Here is a 16,265-nt window from a genome sequence, read left to right on the forward strand (position 1 = left end):
CTCACATTACCATTCACCTGCAGATGAACAGTGATACGGTGATCAACAATTCACAACTCGCATTTTCATATGCTCCCATGCCAATGTATACGCAGTATATCTGGATAGATATTTCAGAAGCGTTTTCATATAGCCATTGTTTTGACTAAAACTTATTTACTCTGAAAATACAAAGAAAGTGTGGAACAAATTGGTATTCTTACCTTCTGATCTTCAAATGGATTACATTAAGTTAGTTACTCATGCGTCCAGATGTATTCCAATATATATATATCTGTGTGTATATATAGACCTGACCTTTCGATTGAAAAGTGTCTGTATAGTCTTCCAATGGAAGGCGCGTCAAAGTGCATGGTACCACTTGGCAAAAGTATACATGACTACACATGGGTATTAATCCGGCCCTACATAACGACATTTCGTAAACACTGGGATCCAAGTAACCGTGACCCGGCACGGTGTGTGTTACACCATAAATAATAATCCCATGACCGCGTGGCAATCAGAGTGGTAAGTGGTAACACACTGTAACAAATATAGGCGATTTGTAAGCCACACATGAAGTGGCATTGTTAAGGCCACGACACTATCTTGCTACCATAATCCTAATATTCCCCTATTAATGACCACCTTTCATATGACTTAAATCCGAGATTTACCGTGACCAAGTGTTGCCTACTCATGTGCATAGTTGCTGCATGCAGCCATTCGCAGGCAGGCATTTCTCAGCGTCCGTGAAACACGTTCAGACAAAACTTGTATAAAATTGGATATAATCAGTTGTATAGTCAGTGTATATATGCTTACACACTCGTAAATACGTTTAGGCCTACTTCTTCAAGAGTGTGCCTCATATATTTAGATGCGATCAAATGATAAACCTTTATGTTATTTCCAAATATGACAGACATAGGCCTATATTCATCAACAGGCATTACCATGTATGTAATCTTGTAAAAATGTAAAGAGAAAAAAATGTCCAAAAAAAAAAATAATAATAATAATAACAATGAAAGCACTATTGGGTCTAAATGTCGACGCCTGAACAAATGACTTGTATCCGCTAACTGTTGGTACTGAATGAACGTGTATGGTGTGTAATTGTGTAAATAGGTCATCTGGGCCATAGATCGGTAAATGGTAATTCTAAATACGCGTCGTTAAGCAGGCTATACAGATGGGGAAAAAAACACATAAAATAAAGAGACGGATGACTACGTCATGAAGATACATATTTATAGGCTGATACATATTTAGGTCTTATATAAATTGTTGTGAACATACAAGACATAGGCTACAGAGCAGGGAGTAAAACCAAAATAACAGCGACAGGGTAAGGGCTGGCAAATGGTTACATGTAACCGGTCTTGTTTCAAGTAACATCAGTTAGGGTTTCATTCTAACTGTTCACGTAAATGTTCACATAGTGGCAAATTATGCTACGGTCTCCCTAACACCATAACCTATTTATTTGATTCTTGTTTTACGCTGTAAGGGCCTACTCAAGAATGTTTCACTGATACGTCTGCGGTGGGAAGAAGGACTTGTTGCTGCCTCGCCTAGCGCACCGAGAGGTTAGAGCTAGGAAACGGCTATGACTAGTTGACCCGGTATATGATTGGGTGGGGTGTCATGCAGACCCGTTGTCTTCGGCAGTATATTTCAGTGGCGGTGTGGACTCGACACACGCACATCATAACTGTAGGCCGGCGACATCTAATGCAATGCAATTAATATCACTGCACATTTTTTTACCTAATTCTGCTTAAGCCGTGATTCAAGTGGGCAAGTGAGTTGCTACTATATTTGAACACTTTCATGACCAGATAATATAAAACCGTAAGTGATAAGTTGACAAGAAAGTTGTTAACTTAGAATACAAATTCCACTAGTTACGAGTGGCCGATTTACCAATTATCCGTGTTTTTCGTTTATTATACTTCTGAGTGGTTTATAGGTTAGGTCCGAATTTTCACTATCTCCGTGCTTATAACGACAATCAGAAAGTGGTCCGATAGCTCAAAACTTTTCTGACAGCTGGGACTTTTCCTGTTGGACCGATAATTTTAGTAAATAACTGTTAAATCAGGTAAAATTATGACAATGGGATGTGCGTATTTATGTCTGGCAGACAGGTAATAACGTTAAGGCTACTTGAGCCAGGGATAGTCGTAGTTGACGCAATGAACAGATGCAGAGGGAAAAGATTCTGCATGTCAGTGAATTGTGAAGGGCAAACCAGTAGTGGTACAGGTCGTCAAAATTTAATCCAGACCTCCACTTAAATAATCTTACTGGGAAGTGTTATAGAATGACGTAGTTTGATCAGTTTTGTGTTACTTTATACATTCCAACATTGCTGTCCAAGAAGTAGTCAAATCAGGTCACAACACTTGCTGGATAAACGCCGGCTATGTACCCGAGTACTGGGGCCTCTGTGGCTCATGCTGGCTTCCTCTCCGGCCGTATGTGGGAAGGTCTGCCAGCAACCTGCAGATGGCCGTGGGTTTCCTCTGGGCTCTGCCCAGTTTCCTCCCACCATAATGCCGGCTGCCGTCGTATAAGTGAAATGTCCTTGAGTACAGCATAAAACTCCAGTCAGATAAATAAATAAATAAATAATGGACCCGAGTACATTATTGGTGCTGTACTTTAATTAAAATTTCTCGATTTTAACCTTTACCTAAATATTTATTTAATATATGAAACATTTCATCATCTGATTGCATAGAATATATTTTAACGAGAGAAACTGTGTATTTTTGGAGCCCCAGTTTCAGTTTGACCATTTGGTGTTTAACACTGCCAGAGATAGATATATGGCAGCTGAACTGATGACAACGAGCTGATCATTTGAGATACTAGCTTTAAAGACTAAGAAAAAGTATCAAAATATTTAATTTTTTCTTACAAACAACATTTATACTTGAAGGATTTATTGTTATGATGGGAGACACAAATTTATACCCACGTTGCTGGCTAACAAAAACATAGAGAGCATTTTGGTAACAAGTATTTCTGGCCAGCAGGCATTTTGACGTTAATTCAAATACACAGTGGCTTAGTACCATAGAAGCACACTTATGCAGTTTAAAGACACAACTTCAGCAGAAAGTCACTGCTATCAGGCAATACCAGTGATAGCGAAAGATTGAGGTCGGACAAATATTAAACCACATGGGGAGTGGTTACATCAAATATATGTTACAATCAATAAAAACCCCTGTTTGGAAAGACACTGTAAAAGATTGGGACACTTTCCTCCCAAAATTGCAGGAAAGAACAACAGTAAATATAGTAGATAAATACTTGTGGCATAATTCAAACTTTAAACATTCACATTTCTGTATCAAAAACTGGTTTAGTAGTAAAGTACGATATGTAAGAGATTTAGTAGACAACAAGGCCAAATTTCTACCATTTCCACAATTTAAGAAAATGTTTATGATTAAACATACATACCTTTACTATATTAACCTAATTACAAACATTCCTAAACCATGGATCCAAGCTGTAGAAAAACATAAGATAACAGTGTTGATTACTAATCGCAAACTTTTCCAATATCTTTTTAACTTCTAATGTAACAAAAATTAAATAAATCATTGTTTTATGATGTGTTAAACCACGCATGTGAAAAAAAAAATTTCACGATAAATGGGATTATAACCTTAAACTAAAAGAAATAAATTGGCCAAATTTATTTTCTTCCATTTTTCAATGTACACGATATACAAAAAAGGAGGGATTTTGAATGCAAATTATTACACAGAGTAGTACCAACAAGATTGTATTGCTATAAAATAGGCTGTAAAGATGACAGCTTTTGTGAAATATGTACAACCCCCAAAGAAACACTTAAATATCTTTTTCTAGAATGTCCGACTGTAAAGAAGTTTTGGAAAAATTTTGGAGAATGGATAAATAATAGTTCCAAACTAAACATTATCTTTTCAGGAGAAAAAATTATTTTAGGATGAGGAAAGAGCCAACATGCTCTTAATATATTACCAATACTGGCGAAGAAATACATTTTCAATTGTAGAAAAATTAACTAGGCCCTACATATTAATGGCTTTCTCAGTAAATGGTGAGAATACTATAAAGTAGAAATATGTATTACAAATATCTCAGGGAAAAAGACACATTTTACGGACACATGAAAAAGGTTTTATTTCAATTTTACAACACACTTTGATTTAAACATATATGAATGCATAAGATGAATAAGTGGGAGTGGTTTAAAAAATAGAAGACTAAAAGTATGAGATATAGCCTATTATTCAGATATCACAGATATCATATTCTGATTGGTGAGAGCAAAGGAAAAAAAAGCTATGGTGCCATGAATCATGCATATCTATGAAGGAAAGTTTAGGACTTAGAGTCTTCATATAAATGACAACTATGTCAGATATTATTTCTTATACATATGCTTATGTCGCTTGGCACTTTACATTGTGCTAATATAACATGTTTCACGATATTATGTCAATGGTTTTTTTTTCAAAACTGATAATCTGCCATGAATGTTAAAGGATAAAGACAAGCTTACTCTGGCTGTTTGAACTGTTACAGATCGGGGAATCATAAGTTTCATGAAGTGAGGTATATGAAGCCGGGATGGTCATTTTACATGAGTAGATTGTGTTACATCACTATGTTTTGTGAGATGTATGACATATTGTACATTATGGACTGTATTGTTGTCATGGTTATTGGTTGGGTGAGCAGACCTGATCTTACTCCACTGCAATAATTTGAAAGCACTTTAAGAACAGAGTTGGTATGTTCATATATTGACTTGCACATAAGAATAGATGAACACAATAAACATGTATGCATTTATAATTACACATAAAGCCAAGTTGTCTGAGGTTCAATACAGGTATTATAATTGGCAGAAAGTAGTGATAATTCAGGAGTATGGTAAAAATATAAAAGTTTACTTCACATACTGTTCTACTTATAGTTGACAGTAGTAATAGTAGTAATAAGGCTGTTGGGATTAAACACAATGCATGTGCGGAGTAAAAAGTATATAATTCTGGAGTGTGTTTAGCTATGTGTATGCTGGAAAGCTGACACTTGATGTACTTGTGAAATATTCATCAATGTTTTGTCTGTCTGACTTGCAAAGTTATCTCCCTTCTTCATGAATAAGTTGTTGGTATCATCGTGTTCAGACAAGTATGGGAGTACAGTATTAGAGCTTGGATTTTAAAACTGAGAAGTGCTCAAGTTGATGATGGCTTCCTTTCCCAGTCATACAAGGAATGGTATGCAGCAACCTGCAGATTGTCATGGATTTCCTCCGGGCCTGCCCAGTTTCCCCCCACCATATCGCTGACTGCCTTCCTATAAGTAAAATATTTCTGAGTACGATGAGTCCACTCAAGTAACGAGATAGACATTACCTCTATTTAGCTACACAATGTGAACTGTTCAAACATAATAATAGATTGTTCAGCAAAAACTTGTTGTCACTAAGTAAACACACTGTGCATATATGGATGGAGTTCACATTCTGTAAGAATTAGATAGATAAAAAATAGATGATCAGTTGCACATACAGTAGAATATGGTGTTCATAGCACCTTGAACTGTGCAGCTTTCATATGTATTAAAAAGTTAAAGTTCAGTCCTTTGCAAACCTGGTTAGTCTGTATCACCAAATTCAACAGTTCATTCTCTGATTCAAATCAGGTCCCCACCAATTCTCCAATTTATGGCAGATTTATGTTGATATCAAACTCCTGCATGGATGGCTTTAAAGAAGGAGGTGCTGTCATTATATAGACGTATTCTTCGCCTGTCAAGGACGTGGGAGGCAACCAACCCTACAGCTACCACTGCAGAGAGAGATTACATAGCCTCAGAGGCCAGAGTTCTTTTCAGGCAGAATAAACAGGTTAGATCTTCTATGTTATATAGTGCCTGCCTTATATACAGGACACTCCTGTTAAATGTTCAGCCATCTGTCCATCAAGATTTGATTTCCACGCATTATTTCTTCAGTATATTGTTCAATGTTATTTTGTTGTCTGTTTGTTGAAGTTCAAAAATTTAATTTGGCTCCAATCGTCTCTTTGTCCCTCTTTCTGACTGGCTATTATACTTTGATTTCTGTGCAATAACTACTTTAGACATTGTTCTATATGTGAAATATTGTTGACTGCAGCTTAAAACAACAATCAAAAAAATAAATAAACACTAAGGCCATCTCTGATCATTTCAGTGTATCCTCTGAGAAGATGATTTATTCTTTATCACTGTAGTTCAGTGTTCAAACCCAGCTCATGTTGGCTCATTGTCAGATACTTGGTGAGGTGGGATCACTTTCTTTTGTCTATGCCATGTGTATTTCCTTCCACCGTAAACCTGACTGCAATACACTGTAGTCATCGCAGTATTCTTAAAATATACTTGAGTGTAGTCGCATCATTCAAATGGTGTGTCCTTTGCTGGTTGGAGATATGAAATACCTCTCTTCACAAAGTGTGGAAAACAATTTTTAAATGTAAGCTGTATATTTTTGCTGTGCCAGATTGACAGTGATGAGGAAATCCAACAGCACATTAGAGAAGCTGAAGCTAGAATTGAAATAGGTAATTATTGGCTTTTGCAAAAAAAATGATTATGTGGCAAAATGTTTCCATACATTATACATCCTTGCCTTTGTCATTTGTCTTGAATTCACATGTACATATAGTATGATCAGATTTTTAAATGTAAAATTTTTAAATTTAAATTTGTAAATGTTTTGTTTATGCCATATTCAATATATTAGCATATTTTGTGTACCATGTACATGTACATGTAGTGCCACTAGAATCTCCATGCTGTTAAAAAGTATGACCCAAGAACCTCTCACAGATGCTGTTGCTGTGAGTTAAGGTTCACCTCATACTGGCTTTCTTTCTGGGCGTACGAGGGTAGGTCTCTCTGCAACCTGCTGATGGTCATAGGTTTTCTCCAGTTTCCTCCCACTATAATGCTGGCCGCCTCCATATAAGTGAAACGTTCTTGAGTACGGCAAAAAGAACCAGTCAAATAATAAATAGAAAAAAAAATGAAACTGTGACCTGACAACATTCTGAAAGGATAAAATACGTTTCTGATATTGTTATCTTCACATTTTTACAGCCAAGCATTACCAAAATCCATACCCACGACTGGTAAGTTGCACATTACTATACATACACTGTATAGATTCATTTCCTTCTGGTCCTTGCTGTCCCTGTCACCTGTAAAAAAATTGTTGCTCTTGCTATAGCTAATCAGCTTAAGACCATTGAGGTTGCAGACTCAACTGGTTGTGGCTGTAGGCATGTAGGCCAGGTGGTTTGTCAGCTCAGGTGGTCGCTTTCATTGGGCACTCCATTTTCCTCCAACCATAGTCTTGATCATTGTATAAGTAAGGACGTAGGTTTTGAATGACAATAGCCAGTTTCAACCATGTGACCAAAATGGAAAGCAAACTATTTCACGTAAGGATTCCTAATTTGGAACAGAGGCACATGAATGATGAAGTACTTCCATTTTCAAGTAAGTCTGAGAGATGGGCAGATTGACCATCATGCAAAACACTTAAGCGAGGATGCAGGGCACAGATCGCGAAAGCCACGGTGGACTTAACCTGAACATGAAGTCAGCCACTAAAGCTGAATTGATTGATAAAGTAGTATTCCAGCAATGTTCTAAAAATATTTTTAAAAATCTACAGCGCTTATCAACGAAATAAATAGCAAACAATCGTCAGTCACACATTTGGTAACACCATTTTGCCATGTTATAGCTATCTAGAGTGACGTCACAAAACCTAGGAGCTCTCCCGCACCATCGGTATTAAACAGTGTGATAATGAGACAATACAAGTATCGTCCTGCTCGACCTCTTCCTGCATGGGTGTAAGCATGAGGCCCAGCTGGCTTTACCGACTTCAGGGAATTTACCGAACATAGCAAGACCTTCTGACTGAAAACAGACCTTTTCATTCAGGTTTCGGGGAGAGGGACATTTTTGTAATTAATCTGACTTTTCTAAGGACACATAATGCAATACCACAATATTTTTCTTCAAGCAATGACTCTCCCGAGGCGGTTTTCTTGCCAGCTCACCCTGACAAGTTACAGCAGTGTCCTGCCCAACATGTACCCATTGTGACACGGGCAGCCGTACTCAGTTCCCTGCTCATAAATGTGTGGCTCGAAATGCATCAATTTAACACCTAAACGGACTGCAAAATTCAGTTATTGCATCGATATCTATTTATCTATTATAAGAAACCCCACTGACAATCGAGAGCTTAAAGGTTTTTAGATGCCACAGCCGATTATCACGTGACGCTTTCAGCGCTAATTATTGGCCAAGTTCATAAAGGCTTCTTCAACATGGCTACTTGGAGTGAATTATCCGTCAGAGTCATATCCCCAGTGCTGAACATCTTCTCAACTTTCAAAACTTTATAGAATTTTTTACATATTTTTTTGTGATAACTGTGTCCTTTATCATTTTTTCTATGTATATATATTGGCGGACTTTATTTTCACTTTAAATATGTGGAAAGTGGGGGAGTGGTTGTGGAGGTGTTTTGGCCTAAAACCCTTCGTCTGTTGTTTATAAAGTAATTGTGGAAAGTGTTTACGGTATATGACCTAAAGTTTCGCACGTGAGTTATTGTCGTTTACTTTCGCACGATAAAATTTGGCGGCAAGATGACAGGAGAGAGTGATTAGACCTCCATTAAACAAAGAAAACATACTCCACACGAGGTTTCCGAAAACCACCACGATTTCGTTTGCCTTTTTTCGGTAGCACTATGTGCAAGGCCGGCATATCGCGAGACAGGATTTGTTTCAGTTTTTATCACATTAGGAGTTCACACAACACCGTTACTGGTTTTATAAACAAAATTTTTTATGATTTCCTGGATACAATTTTGCCCAGACCTGATTTATGTTACCCCAGCGACAGATAAGATAATTGTTTTGCCTTTCGTCAGCAAAAATCAGGTGATCGCTGGGTAGACACGTGAAAATTTGGAGTCGTGCGATGACTAAAAATTTTATGTGACGGCACTCGCTTAAATAATAAATATTATTATTAAGTATTCATGTGTAGGAAATATGGCTGGAAGTTGACCGTATTTCAAATTACGCCAGAATGAACAAGAAATGTTCATCTTCAGCGGTGCAAACGTACGTGTGTAGGTGTTTCTTTGATCGCAGTTTGATATCTTCATCTCGTGTGCGGGTAGGTCTAGTTTGCCATGGTTGGGTTCACGTTGTGCTAAATTCTGCAACAGTTTTTGTATATGGAGAGCCTTACAGTGAAATACGGATATTTGACATAAGGAGTCAGGCTTAATCTCCACAGATTCCCATTTATCACAAAATAACGAAAATAAAACCTGTTGCGCAGTGCATGTACTAAATTATTATGATTAAAACTGAAGAAAACATGAACTGTTGTTCTAGGATCATGGACTAACTGTTCATTGACGCGTGAGCTTGTTTACCACATCTTGAACTGTATGTATAATCCCCTGACTTTCCCCGATGCTCTCCCGCGGCGCTCAATCACAACCGCAACCCGCCAACGCATTGAATCCTGGGATATACTTTCCGAATCCCAGGGCGAAACTCTAGGTCATTTAACGTACATCTGAGAATGTTGTTAGATTTCTGTTATTTGTCAGTGTTTTTGGTTTGCTGTTACAGACAAACATTCCTCAGCAAGTTTTACCTTTAACTGGACATAAAGTGAAGAAAGGACAACAAAGAGCACTGAAACAGTCCACCCCCGTTTATCTGAAATCACTTTATGACACTAGGAGAAAATAACCATCATTTCTACTCTGATAACATAGAATATTAAAGATGAACGCCCAGAGAAGCTTTGTGTGGTCAGCCTGCACAGTCTACAACAGAGCTCTCCAAAGACATTTCTCACTCTCTGGCGTGAGATCGTCAAACTCTAAGCTATCCAAAGAGCAGAGAGAAAAGATAGCTGATGGCCCAAGTCTCAGTGATTTTGTTTCGGGAGATGGGCCTGACAAATGGGAGTGGAAGGAAAAGCTGAAACTAGAGAAGTCAGCGGGAAGACTGAGGTTGCCACCATGGCTCAGGACGACCATTGCGTCAGGGGAGAACTACAGCCGACTGAGGAAGGACCTGAGAAAGCTTAAGCTCCATACGGTCTGTGAAGAAGCTAAGTGTCCTAACATTGGGGAATGTTGGGGAGGTGGAGCAGAAAAGACAGCCACGGCCACTATCATGTTGCTGGGAGACACATGTACCCGAGGCTGTAGGTTCTGCTCTGTGAAAACCTCCAGGGCACCTCCACCGCCCGACCCTGAGGAACCTTTGAATACAGCTACGGCAGTGGCAGCCTGGGGATTGGATTATGTCGTCCTGACATCTGTTGACAGAGATGACCTGAAAGATGGAGGGTCAAATCACTTTGCACACACAGTACGAGAAATCAAACGGTTAAAGCCAGAAATGTTAGTAGAATGCCTCACGCCTGATTTCCGAGGTGATCTGGAAGCTGTAACTCTGGTGGCTAACTCAGGTCTGGATGTATATGCTCACAATGTGGAAACCGTTGAGGAGCTTCAGAAGTTTGTCCGAGATCCACGAGCGAACTACCAGCAATCTCTCGCTGTCCTTAAACATGTGAAGGACACAAACCCAAGTCTTGTGACGAAAACTTCGCTGATGTTGGGATTAGGAGAGACAGATGAACAGATATTGAAAACTATGGCAGACCTGAGAGCCATAGGGGTAGACTGTCTTACATTAGGTCAGTACATGCAGCCAACTAAACGCCATCTTAAAGTGAAGGAATACATACGCCCAGAAAAGTATGAGTACTGGGAAGAGGTGGGAAACAAGATGGGCTTTGCTTACACGGCCAGTGGACCTTTGGTACGCTCATCTTACAAGGCTGGGGAATTTTTCATTAAAAACTTACTGAAGAAAAGACGGGAGACTTAACATGATACTCCATAAAACTCAGCAATGTTTTACAGATTACATACATATATAGGATAGTACCATAACTGAAACTATCTCGAATCTTTCTCAAGAATTTTCCTCTGGAACTGTTTATCTTTGGCTAAAGGACATTTGTTTCTGAGGATGAAACAGAAATTTTTCAGAAAGGGGACGTTTATTCACGTGTTTCCAAATGGAAAGAGTGTCATAGCTCGAGGCACACGTCACTCCGGTCTTGATAATCTGTACTAAGGATTTTCGTTATTTGTTGTTACATAGATTAGCTCGGACTATTCCAGAACTCAAAATGTGTAAATCTGGGTGCACTTTGTTGCATTAAACTCGTTATTGTACATAGCAAAGTGAATGGTAGTTTGTCTTTTTAGCAGTGTGGTATCTGTCTCTCTCAATTGATGATTTGGGTTTAGTCATCTGTTTTACTATTGTAGTTAGCAGCCATCATAATCTTGAGGTGACTGTAACTTGTGCTCGATGCTGTAGCTATGGGCAGACTTGTGCGTTTAGGTAATGTAGGTAGGCCCTAAACGCCGTAATTCCTCGCCATTACGTGAGTAAGTGTGGCAGCAACCAGCGGATGTTCGTGGATGTTACCTCACACCGTAATGCTGGAAGTGTGGCAGCTACCTGCGGAGGTTCGTAGATGTTACCTCACACCGTAATGCTGGAAGTGTGGCAGCAATCTGCGGATGTTCGTGGATGTTACCTCACACCGTAATGCTGGAAGTGTAGCAGCAATCTGCGGATGTTCGTGGATGTTACCTCACACCGTAATGCTGGAAGTGTGGCAGCAATCTGCGGATGTTTGTGGATGTTACCTCACACCGTAATGCTGGAAGTGTCGCAGCAACCTGCGGATGTTCGTAGATGTTACCTCACACCGTAATGCTGGAAGTGTATTAGCAACCTGTGGATGTTCGTGGATGTTACCTCACACCGTAATGCTGGAAGCATGGCAGCAATCTGCGGATGTTTGTGGATGTTACCTCACACCTGGAAGTATGGCAGCAATCTGCGGATGTGACCTCAAACCGCAGTGCTGGAAGTGAAATATATTAAGTACCTATACGGGGTATAACACCGATCAAGTAAAAAAAAATATATATATATATATATATATATATATGTATATATTGCGGCTTTATGGGCGAATGGTATTGTGGACCCCTGTTCTTGGGCCACTCCCTCGATACTTTATTCGTATATCGAGAATATTTTTATGGAGCTAATGCACAAACATACACTGTGTTGTGCATTAGCTCCATAAATTTTACTCAACGACGAGTCACGACATAGTATGTGAAAAGTAAACCCTGTGCAGTTGTAAGCTATTCAACGAAGGTGGATTCCAGAAAGCGACTTAGCTGACGAAAGGCTGGTGGTTCTGTGGGTTAATCTTGTGCGTTAAGATGTTGATGACATAAATTATGTGTAAGGAAAAAGATATTTTTATTAGGTCTGGTATATCTGGAAAGGAATTATTCAATGCATTCCACATTGAATCTGGTCAGTATTATGATAACGTCATAGCTAGTGTGTCATATTGGTTGTCTTCTGCATCATGTTTCACAGAGTCATGTAAACCACTAAACACGGTTTGACAACATATACTGAACAAAAATATAAACGCAGCGCTTTTGATTATGTAATATTTGATAATGCTGCGATTTTTGTCAATATGGCACCGAGGCATGGCCAATAGCAAAACCCTACACCAGTCTACATTCCAGTCTGCAAAACTAAAGTATTTTCGATTTCATGCCTGTTCACCATTTTCACCCGTCAGACAGGTGTGCCCCTATCTGAATATTAGTGATTTGTAAGATCTTCTCTGGCACTTCTTACCTTCAGGTGTACAAAAGGCCACACGTACAGTACCAGTTCTGTCAAACAGCAACGAGAGCGCGCCATCGGTATGCTCGACGCTGGCATGACCCTTAGAGCTATCGCCAGAGCCCTTAACGTTAAGGCGTCAACGGTTAGTCGTGTCAAAAGACGTCATGAAGAATTCGGCACGACATCTAGTCGCCCGCATGCCCGCCGGCCGTGTGTAACGACCTCGAGCAAGACTGCCATATTCGCCTCCTCCACCCCCGCGACCGTTTCAGGTCACTGAAGCCACTGTCACAGCTAATTAAACAGTTGTCTTATTTGTCCGGCGCCACGGGGTAACATTTCAGCACGACAATGCCCGTCCCCATGTTGCTGCTGTTTGCAGAGCATTTCTACAGACCGAAACCGTTGAAGTGCTCGACTGGCCATCGCATTCACTTGATCTGTCCCAAATTGAACGCCTGTTGGATATCCTCAACCGGCGTGTTCGTCGGCGATTTCAAATTCGGGCAACATCGGGGAGTTGCGCTTGGCCCTCACAGGAGTGGGAAAACATTCCGTAAGTCACAGTTGATCATCTCATCAGGTCTATGCGTCGGTGATGTGTAGCAGTGGGAAAGGCAAACGGTGGACATACTCAGTTCTGAAGTGTGGATTTTCCCAAACTGATCCCACCCATGTTTCCTAACATGCCTTAGCGTTACCATCCGTTATCCGTTTCCATCAGTAATGGAAATGTATAGCTGAGTCCATTTTATGCACCTGTCCCCATCCCCAAAAACGCCATTGAAGGGAACTTGATAACGCAGTTAATTTTATCAAATGAATTGGGTGTTGCGTTTATCTTTTGTTCAGCTTATATCCAGTGTGCGAGAAAAAATGATAACCCTCTTAAATTCGCTTTTGTTCACGGTTTAAAACATAATACTGATATGTCACACACATTTAGTGGATACTTGACAACTTTCATGAATATTTCCGTACCATACATTAAACAATACTTATGATGGCAACAAAGTGTATGCCTGAAATGTATAATATCACAGTGGCATCAATTGTCTTGGATGTTTACGTTTCACGTTTTTAATATTTTCCTTGCTTTAAAAGTATGTCACAAATACTGATGCAATTCTCATGAAAAGTGTCCAATAAGACAAAAGTGTTAAAGATGTGTAAAATGGCAAAACCTTTCATATTGTCAATTTTCACTCACAAAGTTCCTGGGAAGCTATAATTTTTATATATTCATGTTTCTAATTTATGGCTGTTATAATGCTATTTTGCCTATTACAGGGTGCTGGCTTTTTCGTGAAATGATGTTTTTGAAGTATGTCTTACGTTTGAATCATTTTGAATAGCATATTTAAGAGTTAGGGTTATCGTTTCATTTTCTCTCTGGCTTACCCGAGATAAATACCGAGTTCGTTGTGCTGCAAGTTGTGAGTTGACGGAAATAATATTGAAACCGATGATTAACGTCATGCCTGCAGGCAAACGCAATATCCAAAGTAGGGTCGCGCGATTAGGTACACAGTTCTATTAGAATAAACACCATCAAGATAAATCTGCGCGAATGACAATTTGCTTTAGCCCGTGGATGCAGTTTACATACACTTGTGCTCCTCTTTACCGGTTCACGAGTTATGAATCGCAAATATACAGCATTGGGTTATGTACAGTATAGATCGTGCAGGCAACGTTTCAGAATTCAGGGTTACTCTGTCAAGCATTTCACATAAAAATCATTTCCAAGTACCCACAGCGGGCCATTGGCTCTTGCAAAAAGAGGCGGGTTTCCCGAATCTACAATTTCTGCTGGTTCCGTTCCGGTTTACGTCAACAGATTTTTCAAGAATCACATAAAAGGCAGCGTTTTTTTCCCCGCAAAGACTTCATGCTTTTGTTGGTCGCTGACTCTTCTCTCCTCAGAAGTTCATCGTGAAAATGCGATTCTTCAATGAATTGACGCCACTTTACCACGTAGTAGCGACCTAGCCTTTACAACAGACCCTTGTTCTCCCCCACTTATAAACCATGTCATTAACTCCGACAAAGATATAACACAGCTGATGTCACAAGAAGACAAAATACATTTTGGAAAGAGTTTTGTTCGACTTTTAATGAGGCACTACGAAGAGTATACACAGTTATCTGTTATAATAATGAGAAGTGGTACTAATTTGACCACAAGGCGTAAATTTTCACAGACTTTACGGTGCCACAGAAGACAACAATGAAGAATTCTGAAATATTTAATAACGCTTAACGTACCATATTTCAATGAATGACAAATATTTTCCCTCGCCAGGGCATAAATTGGTGAGTAAGGATTTCTTAACGAGCACAGAAAATCCTAAACTTTTATGTCCATATTGTTACGACCCAAACTGTCTGTATTATAAAGAGATGGCTTGTTCGAAATACACGACAGTTTAGCCGCACAAAAAAGTAACCAAAACCAGCAGATTTTATTTTACAACAATTTATTAGCTTAACAAGAACAGATAATAAAACTTATACAAATACTAAAGTACTTAAGTTTAACAAGAAAGGATAGCAGTATCTATAAAAATACTAAAGTACTTACGGTGTCAAGTCCAAACGGACGCACATATTCCACAATATATATATCAGACAGGCATAAACGCTCAGAGGCAAATTCACACGAGGGAAAATATAACTGAGTGTATGACGAAATATACACAAAATTCCACAGACAGGGTCCGTGTACTAATAGGCACTGTGTATACAAGAGCACAAATTAAACATACACGTTCAGACTGAACAAGTGCTCGGTGGAGATAGGATATAACAAAGCCAGAGGCTATAAAGACACCAAAATTCAGCACAAAAGTCCTACTAAAGTAATACACAGCGAAAGCATCCAAAACTCTCAGTACTTCTCCTTTCTCCTCTCGTCTCTCCGTTTGACCTGCTTTCATAGGTCTTATATAGCCTGGTGGAATTGTCTAGAATAAGAAAATTCCTGAACACTTGATGTAAACAAACAGGCACCGAACTGAGCGTATTCCGGAACATTCTAAGGTAGAGGCAGACAGCACTCCCTGAACTTAGCATATGTAAACAGTGGCAAGCTATATTTAGAAACTGACGGCAGTCGTGCACATAACAATATGTACCACTTGTCATATGTTGCATCATGTGTGAATTCCATCGCATGGGTACAGAGCGGTACAAAAATATACTAGCATTACACATACATTCTTTATACCTGTAAACAGATTTTATTTCCTTCACCCGATTTAAAGAAAGACGTTCATGCATTACCAATTACTGATGAGCCTTCAGCTGCTATAGAGAGTCGCCTATTATTAGAGCTCTGTCTGTAAAATCAGTCATAATCGCCACCAAAATTGCCATTGGTCAGTGATTCGTAACGTAAGCTCTTACACA

At 39.2% G+C, this 16,265-nt stretch overlaps 2 protein-coding genes across 3 annotated transcripts; both read left to right on the forward strand.

The window, feature by feature from the left end:
• The first annotated feature begins 1,996 nt into the window (after positions 1-1,996).
• On the forward strand, positions 1,997-9,863 carry LOC135467835 (LYR motif containing protein 1-like). Of its 2 annotated transcripts, none has more exons than XM_064745725.1 (5): positions 1,997-2,089; positions 5,707-5,911; positions 6,548-6,608; positions 7,147-7,178; positions 9,723-9,863. In XM_064745725.1, exons 2-5 carry the CDS (start codon positions 5,765-5,767, stop codon positions 9,843-9,845), a joined length of 363 nt encoding a protein of 120 aa, XP_064601795.1. In that variant the 5' UTR covers positions 1,997-2,089; positions 5,707-5,764; the 3' UTR covers positions 9,846-9,863. The 2 variants fall into 2 exon arrangements, with proteins under 2 accessions (XP_064601795.1, XP_064601803.1); XM_064745733.1 differs by having other exon boundaries at positions 2,026-2,135.
• An 18-nt stretch (positions 9,864-9,881) lies between these two features.
• LOC135467829 (lipoyl synthase, mitochondrial-like) lies at positions 9,882-11,355 on the forward strand. The gene has a single exon (XM_064745713.1). The coding sequence runs from the start codon at positions 9,882-9,884 to the stop codon at positions 10,998-11,000; it is 1,119 nt and encodes a 372-aa protein (XP_064601783.1). The 3' UTR covers positions 11,001-11,355.
• The last annotated feature ends 4,910 nt before the right edge of the window (positions 11,356-16,265 follow it).

This window comes from Liolophura sinensis, chromosome 1 (assembly GCF_032854445.1).
Source record: "Liolophura sinensis isolate JHLJ2023 chromosome 1, CUHK_Ljap_v2, whole genome shotgun sequence".
Lineage (NCBI taxonomy): Eukaryota > Metazoa > Mollusca > Polyplacophora > Chitonida > Chitonidae > Liolophura > Liolophura sinensis.